This window comes from Dromaius novaehollandiae, chromosome 24, assembly GCF_036370855.1.
Source record: "Dromaius novaehollandiae isolate bDroNov1 chromosome 24, bDroNov1.hap1, whole genome shotgun sequence".
NCBI lineage: Eukaryota > Metazoa > Chordata > Aves > Casuariiformes > Dromaiidae > Dromaius > Dromaius novaehollandiae.
This window is the reverse complement of record NC_088121.1, coordinates 9,628,981-9,644,552: the sequence shown is the minus strand read 5'-3', so window position 1 is coordinate 9,644,552 and position 15,572 is coordinate 9,628,981. Positions and strand designations below refer to the sequence as shown.

The following is a 15,572-nucleotide window of genomic DNA, read 5'->3' as shown; positions in this document are numbered from 1 at the left end:
ACAGCAAGAATCTCTGATTTCTACCTGAAGCCTCTCGCAGGGTTTTTTCCTGCCTGCCAAATAACCAGTTTTCCCTGAAGTCCTGATTGCGCCCGTTTCTACTCGTAGAGTCCATCAGAAGCTGTTATGAAGGGAAGGACCAGCCCGAGCAAACGCTTTTTTGCTGGAGCAGTTTGTGCTTTATACAGGCATTGCCCTAATGGGGTAGCCGAGGCCGTGAGTCACCTGCTGGGAGACTAGGTGGAAAAATAGGGTTCTTTTAAAGAAAATAGTTTATTTTAATGGTACTATGTATTATAATAACCCTAAACAACCACGTTGCCCAACAGGACATATAGAAATGTTTAATGCATAAAGCTTTGGAGTCCTTATATGGAGTTATAAGGGAGTTCAGAGGAAATCGTTGAGGATTTTCCCCCAAAGATCTCGCTGCTGTGATCTTGGGGCAGGTCTTAAGCTGAGGCGCAAAGCCGTGCTCTGCTAGTCTCCGTCCTGCCCTTCCACCACCTTCCCCTGTACGGGAGAGCCCCAGGGGCTGGCTTATCGCCTTCATCTCCTGAGCGTGCAGCTTCCCGGAGCCGCAACGCGGGATGGCGGAGGTGGAGACGGCAGGGTCTCTGGGTAACCCAGTCATCGAGGGAAGGGAGGAAGGAGGAGTTAAATTCCCCTGCCTTTTAATCCCGTCACGCTGGTTTACCTACAAAACAGGGCAGCCAGGCAGCAGCTCGCTTCGCATGCGTCCGTGGTCCCCGGCAGATCATGGCCCAACGTCAAGTCGTGCAGGTGTCCACCAGTCACGCCTGCTACGCCGTCTGCGTGCTGGGCACCGAGGTCTTTGTGGACATACACCGGTAAGGCTTTCGATATTTGACTACCTGCAATCACCGACACGGGCTTACGCTGTCTCCCCAGACAGGTTCTGGCTCCAGGAGGCTGACGAATTTTGGGGAAGCCCAAGAGCGTTTTGCATTTCTGCTTCTCCTTTGGTACAGGGACAAGGTTTACAGGGGAAAATCAGAGCTCATCTCGGGCCCTTCATCGCCGTTTCGGATTTGTGTTTGGCGGGCTGGTTGGGTGCTCCGGGGATGTGCCCCGAGGTAGCTGTCCCCTGTGTCCTCGGTCACGTCTGGGGACAGAGCTCCCTGCGAGCCCAGAGGAGCGGCGGTAGCTCCTGTAACGTCGAGACATTTAAACATAGACAGCAATGACAGCTTGCAGGTAAAGCCCATGCACACCCCAGATAAGTGGGATCTATTTCTGGCTCCTAAAGCATTAAGCAACAGCAATTCGAGAAGAGCAACTTGTCCAGAGCTAAACTGGGTTAAAGAACAAATGTGTGGCTAAAGCAGAAAAAATCCATGAGTGGGTTTTTTTTATGGGCGATTTAACAAGAAGTGATTTTCTCGCCTAAAACACAGGGGTTGTTTTATTGGCCAGATAAGAGGCTGTATTTAGTCTACTGTTGCATCGTTACTATTTAATAAATGATACTTATAATGATAGCGACTACAGGCCGAGCCAGTTGGGAACACAAACCAGTCAACTATTGGTTTGCATGTTGGAGCAGGGCCAGGACTTGCTGTTGTAGCTAGACTGCCCCTACCACCCTACGCCGTACAAAGGGACTCAAATCGAATGGCCTTGAACCATTACTATTTTTTCCTCAGCCCGAAGGGAATATGACCTGTTATTTGCGATTTTTTCTGAACTCAAACTGGGATGAGCTCAGTCCCATTTGAGCGTGCGCTGGGCCTGAGCCCCAAAATGGGCTGGTTTGGCTCCTTGGTAGCAGATCCGAGCCTTGCTCAAAGGAGCCAAGAGTTGGTAGGAGATGGTGGCTGCTGTTTTAATGCCAGGGCTTAATAATGGGAGTCGCTTCGTTACCGCAGAGCAACAGCGGTAGCGAGAGTCCTCTCTGCAGCGGGGAAAACTAGGTGGTGAATAGGATGGGATTCAGTCATGGTTTGGTCCATTTTTGGCCATAAAGAAGGAGCACAGCGGGAATCCTGCTTCCGTGGCCAGGAGGAGGTGAGAGGGCCATCAAATTGGGGCCCATAGACCCAAATTGCAGAAGTCCCTCCTTCCCTGGGGTTCCCGCTCCCCGTGGGCTCTCTGCGTCACTCCGTTTCCCAGATATTCAGCCCTGGAACTGAAATTTGAAACAAAATTTGCTGCTTCTGAACAGACTTTGGCCGCTCGGACTGGCCGGGCGGCCGTGGCTCTGTGCCACGGAGACGTGCTAGGAGGGAAGGCGTTCGTGTGCCTCGTCCAGCTCCGATAAGCTACGCGCAGGTCTCCCCGCTCCTCCAGAATTGCCCAGGGGACACAAGGACTCGGCTGTAGCAGCGTGCAGTCAATGTGACACTTAGGCTCCTGGGGCACCGAGCACGAGAGCTGCAATTCTGCAAGTCTGCGGGACGATTTATGATGCTGCAACCATTTAAATTTCAGGGGAAGCAAGGGAGATGACAGATTAATCTCTCCTAACAAGCCGCTGCAGGCACCAGCGCTGTCATCCAGAGGGAAACGGGGAATACATTCCTTCTGTATTTTTCTTGCGGTTAAAATTTACCACCTTGTCCATTTTTGTGTGCACGCGGGAAGGCAGGTTGCAAATCGCAGACAGGTCGGAGCACTCCCGCTCCCCGGGTGGAGGTGCCAGGGGTGTAACGAGCACGCAGGCAGCACTTCAAAGGCGAGGGATGGCATAGAGGTGGGGTTGGGGCTCTCCACGCTTGCACCTGGGCCGGACACGTCGTCTTTTATTCGGGCATCTTCTGATTCAGGATAGGGGCCAACGGGTGCCTTTATGGTGGCATGATGAGTCGCTGCTGGCCGTCGGCCAAGCGTGATCCTGCTCTAAGTGTTGGGCGAAGGGCTTAAGCCACAGCTGCTGCCTCCTAAACAAACTGGTTTTCTCTCGTGGGGGGATGCACTTGGGTGGAAAATAGCTGCTCTGTGCACCTCCTTGCTCCCCACGCAGGGACACTAACCACCCATCTTGGAGAGGAGACATCAAAAATTGTCCCAGCTTTTAGTCTGCGTCCAAGCAGACTAATCTGCTCTAGTCTGAGCCCTCAGCTTTGCAGTGTCTTTGGGATGCTGAAAGTGTTGGGGGTTTTTTGCTGTTCTCATTCAGGGAGGTCAAAATGATGAAAGCTGGATCTTGAAGAAAGCATCTCTACTTAACCACGGACAGACGTGCTGAAGCTCCTTTCCTTCCAGCAGGAACTGTGCTTGCTCAGCACCACCACAGAGATAGCAGATATAAAACTCGGATGACGCACCCAAACATGGTTCTCATGTTACCAGTTCCTGCTGGATTTCATTTCAGCGAGCCCAGTTCAGCTCTTCTGCTCCACAGAAGGCAACAGGAGGGACAAGTCTGTCCGTAACCAAGCGCTGCTTTCTGTTTCAGGTCTATCCCCAAAGATGCTGCGTCATTTGAGGTCCATGCCACCTCCGCGGTTACGGTCCATGTCATCCACAGCCCCGTGACAAAACCCATGAGTACCTCCCGATGGCCGCTGGATCCTGATATAGAGGTTGTGGTGACCATTGATGTCACCAGCAGAACTGTCAATGACAATAAGGTTAGTTGCTTTTTATGTACGGAAAGAGTCTGGAAAAATAACTCGGTTTTTCCAGGAAGGAAGGAAGAAGCATGTTGCTTGATCATTTCCAGATAGCACTGATATCAGGCAAGTTTCCACAGAACAAACTCAAACCTACACAGAAGTATGTAATTGCTGTGTATGAAAAATGAAACTAAGAAAGGGGAGGCCACATTTTACGACCTAAAAATGAGATATTTGTAGCAAAAGCTGGTGTTAAATACTTCATGCAAGACCATGAAAATACTTTAACCTTTCTTCTTCTGTGCCTGTTTTGTGCTGAAGCAGACAAATGATTCAGCTTAACCATGATTGATGGTGCACAGCCTTTATGGTCCCACCAACAACTTCTAGCACTGCTGGGCCAACGCAGTGAGTGGAAAGACCTACTCAGCATGGCAGGATGCAGGACCCAGGAACGAGTAGTGATCTGGTGGTGTCTTCACAGGTTAAGATTTCCTACTACGGACGGGAAGGGAATGAACTTACCGTGGCTTGGCTGTATCTCACCTGTATAGGTGAGTATTTCAGCAACACTTCTCTGAAGATAGTCTGCTCTTTCAGACGCCCAAATCTAGTTTCATTTATTGAACTGGAATTAACCCACCAGCCTGAGTCCGCAGTGCAGGTTTGGGTGTTAACAGCATGTCCTGGCGAAGAGGAGAGAAATAATTAAAATGTTATTGTGCTGCCTTATATGGCACAAAAACGCTGTGCTATGTCCCCACCCAACGCATGCACCAAGCCAGCCTTCTCTGGACGCTAAGACCATTTGGTTGGCAGAAAAGGATTCAATCAAGACCATCTCACCTAGCTTTAGACAGTGTAGCCATCTGCAACGCTGCTCGCTTCCTCAATCTTCACTGTAGCTAGTGGAGAGAAATATGCACCAAAGTGTAGCTGTCTGACCTATTTTGGAAGTATAGGATGAGATGAATCATTGCCTTGAGATGCCAATTCCCTCTGCTGAATACAAAGGGAGTCTAGACAACTAGTCTGGATGCAGAGACTTATGTTTGGATGGGTTAATTATCCCGGATTTGGGATTTTCTAAAGTGCTCACATGATGGCCAGCCCTGTGTCCTGAAGTCATGCACACGCTTGTGAAACCTGCACCTGAGGAGGTTGATGGTTTCCCACGTCCCGTGGCTCCGCTCTGAGCCATCCCTGGCCATTGCCTCCCACAGAGTTTTCGGGTTACAGGCATGGCTCAGCTTGTCTACAAGCTCCTCTCTGCACCGTGGAGAAGGATACTCTCTTCTTCTGTGCCTGTATTTTCTGCTCACATTGTCCTCCTCCCTCTGTGCCATTTGGGCCAGTGCAGCAGGCCGAGAGCCGTCATTCGGATAGGCTTATTACAGATTTACATAGGCTCAGGGAGAAGTAGTCGGTGAACCTCCTCTTTATTCCAGCAGAGGCAGAGATTTGGGCCGAGGGAGAGCTCTGCAAGGGAAAGTCTTCCTCCAACATTGCATCACCCTTAGTAATTGCTTAGGTGTCCGTTTGCCCATGGTGAAAACACTCGTTCATGCTTCCACCTCGTTTCACCTTCGTTCACCAAAAAATCGCCACTGTCAATTTGAAATGGGTAAAAATACGAAAGAAGTGGGTATGCCCCTGCTAGGGAAATCAAGATGGGAGAAGATAGCTGGAGACCAAAGGGGGAAAACCAAGAAAAAGTGGTCAGACTGGCTGTTAGAGAAGGGTCGTGTTCAGGTGTTGGGCTTGTCTGGGGCGATGCAGGTGGGGTTGGCGTTGGCTGACTCACGGCTAGCGTGCAGGGTGAGTCCCAAAGCGCGCCGTCCGCGGAAAGCTCGGTCTCTTGGTAGCTGCCATCTCTCTCTGTGATGTTCCAGACATATCCCTGGATGTTGACCTGGGCCGTAATGGCAGAGTGAGGAGCAAAGGAAAGGACAAGGTAAGGAGAAACGCTTCACGATTTCGTGCAACGTAGAGATTATGGAGGGTAAATGCAGGGTGGATCCACTCACAGTCTGTTTCTTGAAAATCTCCAGGACTTGGCTGATGTTAGCCTTTCCCTGGTGTCTGAATTAGAATTTGCTGTGTTATTTTCCCTTAGCCTACTAATCCAGGAGGAAAGACTTTCTTTTTTTCCTCTGTGCCAAAGTCTCCTGGCTCTCAAGTCCAGTCCCAAGGATGCTGGAAAGAAGCAGCCATATAGGAGAAAAGACTCTGCCTTTTTTTTTTTCCTTTTTCTTTTTGGACATGAAACGTGCCACTAAATGAGTCAGCCGTAGGTTTTGCAAACAGCAAGAGATTTACCCCTTTGGCCATAAATCTGCATATGCCCAAGCACTTATGCCTGTGTAATTAGCTACAGCTCAATCAACAGCACAATTTATATATCAAGATCAGACACACTTCTAGAAATGGCATGTTCTTGTTCAAACAAGGCCTTATGGATATGGTCTGAGCTGTTAGAAGATAACGTCTGTTTGCAATAGCCCTTGTGACCCTGCTAGAAGCTGTAGTTTTCATGTGGGTTAAGAGGTTAGGAAATCTCGTGGGTGAAAAGCATCGCTGCCCTCTCTACACCAGGGCTGACTGCGTGTTACATAACTCCTGTTGTGGGTGTCTCCTCCGAGCGTGGACGTGGCCATGGGGTTTCCTCCAGCCAGGATGCTGCTGGGAGGAGGACAGGAGGGAGGAAATTTTGTGGGTTTTCTCCCATCTTCTGTTGGTACTTCTTCTCCAGGCAAAATGGACGTGGGGCCCGGACGGGCAAGGCGCCGTGCTGCTGGTGAACTGTGACCGGGACAGCCCCAGCTCCGCGGGGACGGACAGCAGTCAACCGGAGATACGGACCAGCGCAGGTACGCGTGGCACACCCCTGGGCCAGCCTAAAAGACGGCACGTCTTCCTGGCCGGGCACACGCATGCCCGTGTAGCAGGCCCAAAGCACGTAATCCAAGGTGACTCCTTATACGCAGCACCCAAGGGTATCCGAAGGTCCTTCTCTGCGTCTCCTTGCGCTTGTGACACCTCTGTTCCTCTTCTTCCCTGCTATGAGCCATGCTTGGACATGTTTCCACGTCTGGTGATGGTGATGCTGCCTGCAAAGATAACGTGCACAGACCTATGGCCTTAGGTGCTTGCAGAGCACTTAGGAGCATGGGCGTTGCTTTCACGCTGTCATCTGATAGTCATCAACAGATGCTCAATTTTCTAACCTGCTTCCCCATTGCAACAGAAACGGGCTCTGTCCCTGTGCGCCATCACCTTCCCACATCTCTTCAAAGCACCTTTGCCATCACCTCTGTTCCCCTCCCAAGGCAAGGACGTGTTTTCTCTTCCCAGGCATCTCTATAAAACCAGTGCTAGCCGCATGCGTGATCCCAGGAGGTATATCCTATAAATCTATAGGCGAACAAAGTCTGGGCAGAAGATACCAGTAGCTACAGTCAGTGCTTGAGGCTGGAAACCTCCCCAGGTCCCTGCAGTGAGACTCCCGCCTCTCTCTTTTCTTGTAGACCTTGAAGATATGTCTGTTATGATCCTGAGGAGTCAAGGCCCCAGCGCTATCTTTGCTGAGTACCAGCTGGTCCTTCACGTCCCTGAGTCGGATGCAGACAAAGTGAGAGTTTTCCACGCTAGTCGTGAGTACTTCTCCCTTCCTTCCCAGATCTTTGGGCAGTCCTATCATCTCCCTGTAGGACCCTGAGGTGGGTGAACCCTTCTTTTTATTAGTGCACTAAAGTTCGCTATAGTTAGGGAACAAGCGCCTCTGATCTCTGGAAATGCTTGGTTACTTCAAAAGCTCCTCTGCTCTTGCTCTGGCTGTTTAGAAGAGTGAGTTATGAGAAATCCAGAGGCTGTTTAGGGAAAAGTAATAAAGAATGCTTTTTTCGGTGTGACTGCTGAAATTTCAAAGGCAAGGCTTGTGTCTCGTGCTAGCCTCTCCCAGTGAAGAGCGGGCTTTGAAGGCACAGGCTCTGCATACACCAGGCAGATCTAAAAGTGCCGACGTCTTCCTATCCCTAAAAAAACGAGCCGAGGATTCGCGACTGCATGTTGCTGCCATTGGGGTGTAGATGCATAGGCAGGATTTTCCAATGGAGGAAGCTCGGGAAGCTCCAGGTGAGGATGACGTAAGGAGGAAACTGGTGTCACTGACGCGAGAGGATGAGAGCAGGCCAGATCCGCAGCGGGATAGTGCTGGTCGCCTGGGCGAGGGAGGGTTTCCGCCCCCGCTGTCACCTCCCACCTTGGTGTGACACTGCGTGCACACACGCGTGCACCCAGACGCGCACGCCCGGTCTCACGGGCACGGCTCCAGCGCTGCGGGAACGGTGGGGTCCAGCAGGACTCGGGGCTGATAACCCACACGCTGCTTCTGGCACCAGCTCCCTGATTAACGCTGGATATGACGCAGCGATCAAAGCAGCCCATCTCCGCTGGGCTGCACACATTTCCCTTTGAACACCCCGGTAATCGGATACCTGCAGTTCCCCACTGAAAATCAGGTTAGGGAACCTAAGTGTATCATGAGATGCTTAACTCTAGGCATGCACCTTAAAAGGGTTTGACCTTAGGGTATAGAGTCCTCTTTGTACGAGGAAGATCAAGTTGTTCCCTAGAGAAGAGGGGGCACACCCACTCCTGTGCAAACCGCGTCGGCATCAACCACCTCCTCTCTGTTGCCTCTTTCCATCCCCATGGAGGAGCTGGTCACCTCGCGCTGTGCTGGATATTTCGTTGTCTCTCCAGGTTGTGACTCAAGCCTCCAGTATAAAGCTGTGTTGGGTCCGAATAAGCTCTCCTACGTCCTAGACCGCGTTAGCGGAGGAGACAGTACTTTCTACGTAGAAGGACTTTCTTTCCCAGACGCTGACTTCTCCGGGCTGGTTTCCTTCAGCGTCAGCTTGCTGGCGATCACCCACGAGGTACGAGCGACTCGTGGACCGTGGCTGTGCGGGCAGACAGATGTTTGCTCACACTGCGGCGGCGAGGCTTGGCATCCCTCCGTCTCGTGCCATCCCAGAGCGTGTCCTGTTGGCAATAGGATTTTCCCTGCGGCTCATGGGTGTTTGGCCTCTTGCAGCATTCACCGGGCACCCCGATTTTCACTGACACGGTGGTTTTCCGAGTGGCTCCCTGGATAATGACCCCGAACACCCAGCAGCCTGTGGAGGTTTTTGTCTGCAGGTAGGAGGGACACGACTGAAGACCAGAGCATCGCACTACCTCTCTTGGGAGAGAGAGACTCTCCCAGGAGGAGCTTTCAACCCTTTCCTGCTACCCATCAGCTATGGGGCAAGCCATGCTTTGTGTGTGCTGTGCAGGGGTCTTAATATATCGGTAGGGACCCAGGCTGGCACTGTTGCACCCATTGCAACCCCAGGGAGAAAGGATGGAGGCTCTGTTTGGCCCTGATGCCACGGAGCTTGACCCTCTCCAAGGGTAACCCCATGGGTGACAGTTACCTAGCGCACTGAGTGAGGAACACGCTGCGTGGTCGGGCGGTGGGGACGCTTGTCATGAGCCCTTGGGCTCCCCGCTCCCCGTCTTTACTCCGTGCTCTCCCCGCAGCATTAAGAAGGGCATAACCTGCAACGACGTCTTTCTGGAGGGTCTCCAAGTCCTGCTGAGGAGAGCCAGCTGCAAGCTGACCATCTGCTCAGAGGTCGAAACCCGGAGTGACCGCTGGATCCAGGTCCTAAATCAATACAAGTAACACTTGGCTCTTGCATGGCACTTCTTACACGCTCAGAGGCTCTCACAGGGATGGTAGGGCCTAAGGACCGCGCGGTGCTGCAACAGGGACCTGCACACGCTGGGTGCATGGGCTGTTTGCTCCCCACGGCGTGCACGGGCCGTGACACCGCTGTCCTCATGTCCTGGGACACTGCGGCCGCAGGCTTTCTGCTCCGGGGCAGCCTGGCTCTGCCAGGGCTGCGTCGGCCGCGGTGGCAGCCCCTGGTCCCCTGCCTCCATGGGTGCAGAGCTGCCTCCCTTTGGGTTGGGTCAACAGGAGACTTTTCTCGGCTTTTCCTGATTTCCTGCTCCACCCTCACCGCCTGCTTTGCCTACCTGGCGCGTTCCTCCTGCTCCCGAGATCGCTATCACCCAAAGAGGATCCTTCCTCCTCCTCTTCCCACAACAGGACGAGCTGGAGTTTGGCTACGTGGAAGCGCCTCACAAGACATTCCCCGTGGTCTTCGACTCGCCCAGGAACAGAGGCCTGAGGGACTTTGCTTTTAAAAAGATCCTGGTACGTAAGGTTTCCTCCGGCGTGAAGCTGACCCCCTTCTCCCTGGGGCCCCCCCGGGTCCTCCCCAAGAGCTTGCCAGGCTCTCGGCTACAGGGAAAACCCATGTCAGCTGAGACCTGACGTGGGGATGCACTTGTGAGGCTGCCGATGGGCAGAGCCGGGCTGGTGGAGGTCCCGCTGGCACGTCTTCACCGCTCCCCTCTGTCTCAGGGCCCCGATTTTGGCTACGTGAGCCGAGAGCCCCCCGGAAAAGAGGTCTCGAGCCTCGACTCCTTCGGGAACCTGGACGTGAGCCCGCCGGTGACGGTGCGAGGGAAGGAGTACCCTCTCGGAAGGATCCTCATCGGGAGCACCCTGCCTTGGTGAGAAGGAGACCTGAGAGCCCGGCTTGGTCCAGCCCTCGTCTTGGTGGGACGGCGCGCATAAAAGCTGGGCACGGGAAAGCGTTCCCGGGGGGATGAGAGAGGGCAGCGGGGGGACGAGGAGAGATTTCGGAGAGGGCCTGCCCTTGCTGGTTCAGCTGGAGGAAGCCCTGTCCCACCGCCGTGGGGATTTGTTTTAATTGCATCTGAGCTGCAGTAGAGCCTAAGGAGCTAAAAAAAGGCCTGGGGAACGCGTCCCCTCCTGCCTAACCCCCGAGGAGGACAGCAGAGGTCTGGCTTGCAGGGGGTCCGTGCCTCCTCGCCGTCCCTTTTGCATCCCCCAGCCCCGTTGCTGCTTTGGCACGGGGACGCGGGGCCAAAGCCCGGCCGCAGAGGTGCATGCGAGAGGCATCCGGGGTCCTGGCTCTTGCAGGGCTTAATTCAGCTCCCGGGATAAGTGTAGCAGGAGCTTATTTCCCTGTCCGGGGCAGGGAAGGTGGCTGCAAGGGCAGCAGTGATTCCCAGAGCGCACAACTGCGGCGTTTGAACAGGAGTCCTGCTTTCCCCTCCAAAGAAAAGGGCTTTTTCGGGGGAAAAGAGGCTTAATTGGGCAGAGCGAAGGCTTCCACTGAGGGATCAGATGGGGAGACCCAGGCAGAGCCGGCACTGGCCCAACAGGGGTCTAAACCAAGTCCCTCAATCTTAAATCACAGGCTTAGGCCAATTTACATCAGTTACATTAATAACACCCGGGTTTTGGTGTGGCCAGGGGCACGGATCCGGCTCCCGGGACCTGACCTCACGTTCCCATCTCCCCGCAATCCTCTTTGCAAGAGCTGCTCAGCAGCCGGAGATCAGATTTAACACGCGAGCCGGCTTCCCTCTTCCCACGCCCCTCACGAAATGCTGCGTTTTCCCTCTCCCCAAATTTTGTGCTGATGCTTTCGCTCCGATCCCTGCGGCACCCAAAGCACCCAGGCTATTTATTTTAGCTACGTTAGGTAGCTCGTTTACCGCGGCACGTAAACTTAGTTTTCGCACACTCATAAGAGCCGTAATTATCCCTTATTAGAAGAGTGTCGTGAAGTTTAATTAATGCTTTCGCAGCCTGTGTGAGGGCTCCTGCTGCTGTCTGCCTAAGAATACTTCACCCGCGCCACGCATTACATAAGGAGTGATTTAATACTCACAAGGACTAGTTAAATTAAGCCTTGTGCCCCTTTTAAAGAGGAAGATGCTGAAGCGGAAAGGGGCAGGTAATGCATATATAAGTTGCCCTGTGTGCTACACCAGTGGACTTGAGCGGGAGCTTGGGGCCAGCCTGATGTGGGACATTAAAACCGAGACACTGCGGGACAACCCAGCGATGCTGAACCGATGGGAAACGGTGTAATCTCTTGCAAATCGATGCCTAACCTCTTTGTGCCCCTGTCCCTCCGTGTGTGCTTTCTCCTGCTCCCTCTGCTTCCCAGGGCCTCCGGCCGGCGGATGTCCAAGGCAGTCAGAGATTTCCTCTATGCCCAGAAAGTGCAGGCGCCCATCGAAGTCTACTCGGAGTGGCTGAGCGTGGGCCACGTGGACGAGTTCCTGACGTTCGTCCCCGCTTACGATAAGAAGGTACCGTCCACCGCTGCTGCTCCTTCCCTGCAGCGATCCCTGCTCCTGCACGGGGAACCCTCTGCTGCAAATGCAAAAAGCCCTTTGTGGGAGTCTAAGAAAAAGAAGTCGTGTCGGATTACGGGGAAATTGGGGCACCGTGAAAAGGCACAAGTGGCTCCACATCGCGTGGTGAAGCAGCGGCGGTGCTGGGAACGGTGCCTGGCTCATCGCTCCCCTGGTTTGGGGCTCCTCATGGGGCTGGTTACCGAATTCACCTTCTTTTGGTGCCGTTCCTCAGGAAACATCTGGTTTCTTGGAAACAACCCGTGCGGCTTGCAGCTCGTGGGGTTGGGTTTGCAGCCGACAGGCACCGTGGCACCGGTGTGTCTCACCTGAGCTGGGGCCGCTGAGTTGCTTGAAGGGCCGGTGACACGAAATAATATCTGTATCATACCCAAGCCCAAGCTCTCATCACCTCGGCTCTCTCCCTGCAGGGTTTCCGGCTCCTCTTGGCCAGTCCCGACGCCTGTTACAAGCTCTTCAAGGAGAAGCAGAAGCAGGGTTACGGCGATGCCACCCAGCTCATCGGTAAGGAGCCCGGCGAGGGCGTCCTCGAGGGCCGGCCGGGGCCACCGAGGTCCCTTACCGCCGCCTCGCTCCCCACGCAGGGCTGAAGGACGCGGAGCAGATGACCATCGATGAGATCCTGGAGGACGAGAAGCTGAAGAAGGACAACAGCCACGCGCAGGTGGGCGCCAGGAAAGCCGCAAAGCGCCGGGCAGCACCAGCAAGTCCGTTATCGCCTCTCCCTCGCCGTAGCAAGGCAACGCGTGTCGGCGGCGACGCCGAGCAGTTAGCCGAAGCCTGAGCCGTGGTGCTTCAGAGCAGATCAGAGAGATGGGCTGAGCGTGGGGGCCCCTGGGTCACGGCTCTGCGGCATCCAGGCACGGAGATCTGCTGCATCCACAGTGCCCTGTCGGCTTTAGCCGGAGGGAGGACTTGCAGCATCCCTGGGCGTGCCCGCGAGGACTAAACCAAGGCAAGGCTACCCTCAAAACCGTGCCTTAGCAGAGCCCACGAGGACAGCCGCCTTGGGAAGTGTGCTCCTCTTCGAAACCTGGCTCTGTTTGCTCCATCAACGCCCTCCCTACAAAAATCCCTTCGGCTTACACGTTGCAACCAGATGATTGGTGCAGGGATCATTTTTAATGAAAAAGATAATTAGCCGTGCGAGAAGAGTGAGCAAACCCGCCAAGAATAGCGTTGGCATGTGCTGGACGAAAGCACGTGTGCCAGGGAGAGCAGCTACCAGGGGGCAGGCACCATATGGGACCAGCTCGTCCGAGCCCACGTGGGTCCTGCCTTTAATCCCGTTGGGAGATGTCCTAAGTGCTTCCACAGGCACAAAAAGTCAAAGAGGGAGCTCAGGCAGCGGGTTGGATGCAGGAGGTAGCCCGAAGGCTCTGCTCTTCGGAGCCACGTGTAGCCGAAAGGGATGGGACGGGCAACCACATGGGACTGCATGGGATTAGGGAGGCCGGGCTGGCCAGGGATCGCGAGTAAAGGCTCCGGTCCCGCCTTCGGTCTGGATGGAGATCCGAACGCGGTGTCTGACCGCGAGCGGAGCATAGGGTCGGAGCGTGGAGGAAGAGGCGCCTCCGCCGCGTGCCCCATCCCCACGCGCCTCCCTCCTTCTGCCCAGAGCTGCATCGACTGGAACCGCGACCTCCTCAAGCAGGAGCTGGGCCTGAGCGAGGACGACATCATCGACATCCCCCAGCTCTTCGTGCTCAAGAAGTCCCGAGCGAACGCCCTCTTCCCGGACATGGTGAGGCCCTGGCAGAGGTGGTCGTGCTCCTCCCCACGCCAAAGCTGCGCCTCTGGCAGACCCTTTCCCTCCCCTTGGCTTCTTCTCCTCCATCCCCTCTTTCTCCATCCATCCCGCTTTGCTCCTTGGGGGCCTCTTGATGGCCTGATGGCGCAGCCAAGTGAATCAAGCGCCGGGCGGCTTCTTGCCGCGTAGAAAAACCTTCTGGTCTTCCTCGCTGCACGTTCCCCAGCCTCTGCTGTCCTCCGCAGGTCAACATGCTGGTGCTGGGCAGACACCTGGGCATCCCCAAGCCCTTCGGGCCGGTCATCCGCGGGCAGTGCTGCCTGGAGGAGAAGGTCCGCTCCTTGCTGGAGCCCCTGGGGCTCACCTGCACCTTCATCAACGACTACTTCTCCTACCACGTGCTCGCCGGCGACGTCCACTGCGGCACCAACGTCCGCCGCAAGCCCTTCGCCTTCAAGTGGTGGCACGCGGTGCCCTGAGCCCGGCGGCTCGGGCCCTCTCCTCCTCCCAAAACCGAGAAGCGAGGATGAAGTCAGACTGGAGCCTGTCCACCTAAGCGGTTTCGGCAATAAAGCAGCCCTCGACTCCGTCAGCGTCGAGGTGGCAGCTCTTCCTCGCGTGCTGTCCCGTCTCGCTCGGACACGTCCAGCCGGGCGGGATGCTGCCTACGTGCCGACCCCCGTTAGCTTCCCCGTGCGCTTGTCCTAGGTCCGGAGCAAAGTTTCTGTGCCGGCAGCAGTTTCTTTTCAAGCTGATAATACCCCCTCCCTATATGTATATGTATATATATATGCACACATATATTTTGCCCTTGACTTTGGGCCCTGCAGCTCGCTCGCAGGAGCTCGCCGGCTCTTCCCGGCGAGCCGTCCCGTGCTGCTGCGCTTTCCAACCCTGACGCCATCCCAAACCTTTCTGCCCGTCTTATCCAGCTGAACCAAGCTATTTCCTCGGGTCAGGCTTAAACCGAAGCCCTCTGCCCCCTCCCCGCGCAGGCGCTTCCCGGGGCCAGCAGGAAGCTGCATCGGGAACCGAAACCGTCCCAAACCAAGCGAGTCCTTCGGCACGGGCGGCCGGGCGAGGGTCACCCAGCACCCGGGAGGGTTTTGCGCGGCGGCCGGCGAGCGCCGGCTTTCGCAGGCAGGGGCGAGCGCTCACCCCGCTGCCCCTGCACGGCGTGGGAAACCATCGCCGCGTTAATGCCAGCCCGAGCGGAGCCAGGCACGGCTGCGCTTTCTCGCCTAAAAAGGCGCCGGGGCAAAACGAAAGCATCCCGGACAAGTGCCAGCGGCTTTCAGGCTGCGCCCGTGGGCGTAGGGCTGCGCTGGAGAATTTGGGGTCAGAAGTTCACGGAAAGGGCCACGTACTCCGGGCCGGAGGGACCATCCGGCGCAGCCCTCGCTGCAGCAGAAGCTGGGAAGATACCGAGCCCCACGGGGTGTTTTTTCCCCGTGGGTATGTCTTTGCTGAGTTTTCCTACCTTTTCCAGCCTGGGCAATGTGAAGAAATCCTGGATTTAGTAACACACGCACCGTGCTGTGAGTTGGTGGGGGACAGGTGCATCTGCACATGTGTCTCCTACGCCGGGGAGGTTATTTAAGTAAAACAAGGACTGGCAAAGCCTGGCTTAGGCTGCAGCGGGGTTTGATCCCCCGCGTTGCGGCAGAGCCAGCAAGAAGCGGCAAAGAGCGGGTGCTGAGCGCTTCCCCCCCCGTTTTGGGTGCTGAGTTTAAGCTGAGCCTTGCCCCCAGCATCCTGCTCCCAGCAAAACGCACCGCAGGCCGTGGCCGAGAAAATCAGAGCGTTGCAAACCCCTCTCCCCAGAAAAGCAAGTTAGACCGGGACCCTTTGCATCGCAGGGAAAGGGAAAAGGAGGAAAAAAAGCTGGGAAAAGGAGGAAAAAAAGCTGGGAAAAGGAGGAAAAAAGGGAA

General features: G+C 55.2%; 1 protein-coding gene across 1 annotated transcript; it reads left to right on the top strand.

Annotated features, from left to right (window-relative positions):
- The first annotated feature begins 667 nt into the window (after positions 1 to 667).
- On the top strand, positions 668 to 14,253 carry LOC112994550 (protein-arginine deiminase type-1-like). The gene is made up of 16 exons (XM_026118975.2): positions 668 to 851; positions 3,419 to 3,593; positions 4,063 to 4,132; positions 5,471 to 5,532; positions 6,331 to 6,448; positions 7,106 to 7,231; positions 8,343 to 8,518; positions 8,677 to 8,780; positions 9,165 to 9,288; positions 9,739 to 9,846; positions 10,057 to 10,208; positions 11,681 to 11,825; positions 12,302 to 12,395; positions 12,476 to 12,555; positions 13,510 to 13,635; positions 13,887 to 14,253. Exons 1-16 carry the CDS (start codon positions 760 to 762, stop codon positions 14,118 to 14,120), a joined length of 1,986 nt encoding a protein of 661 aa, XP_025974760.2. The 5' UTR covers positions 668 to 759; the 3' UTR covers positions 14,121 to 14,253.
- Positions 14,254 to 15,572: the final 1,319 nt, after the last annotated feature.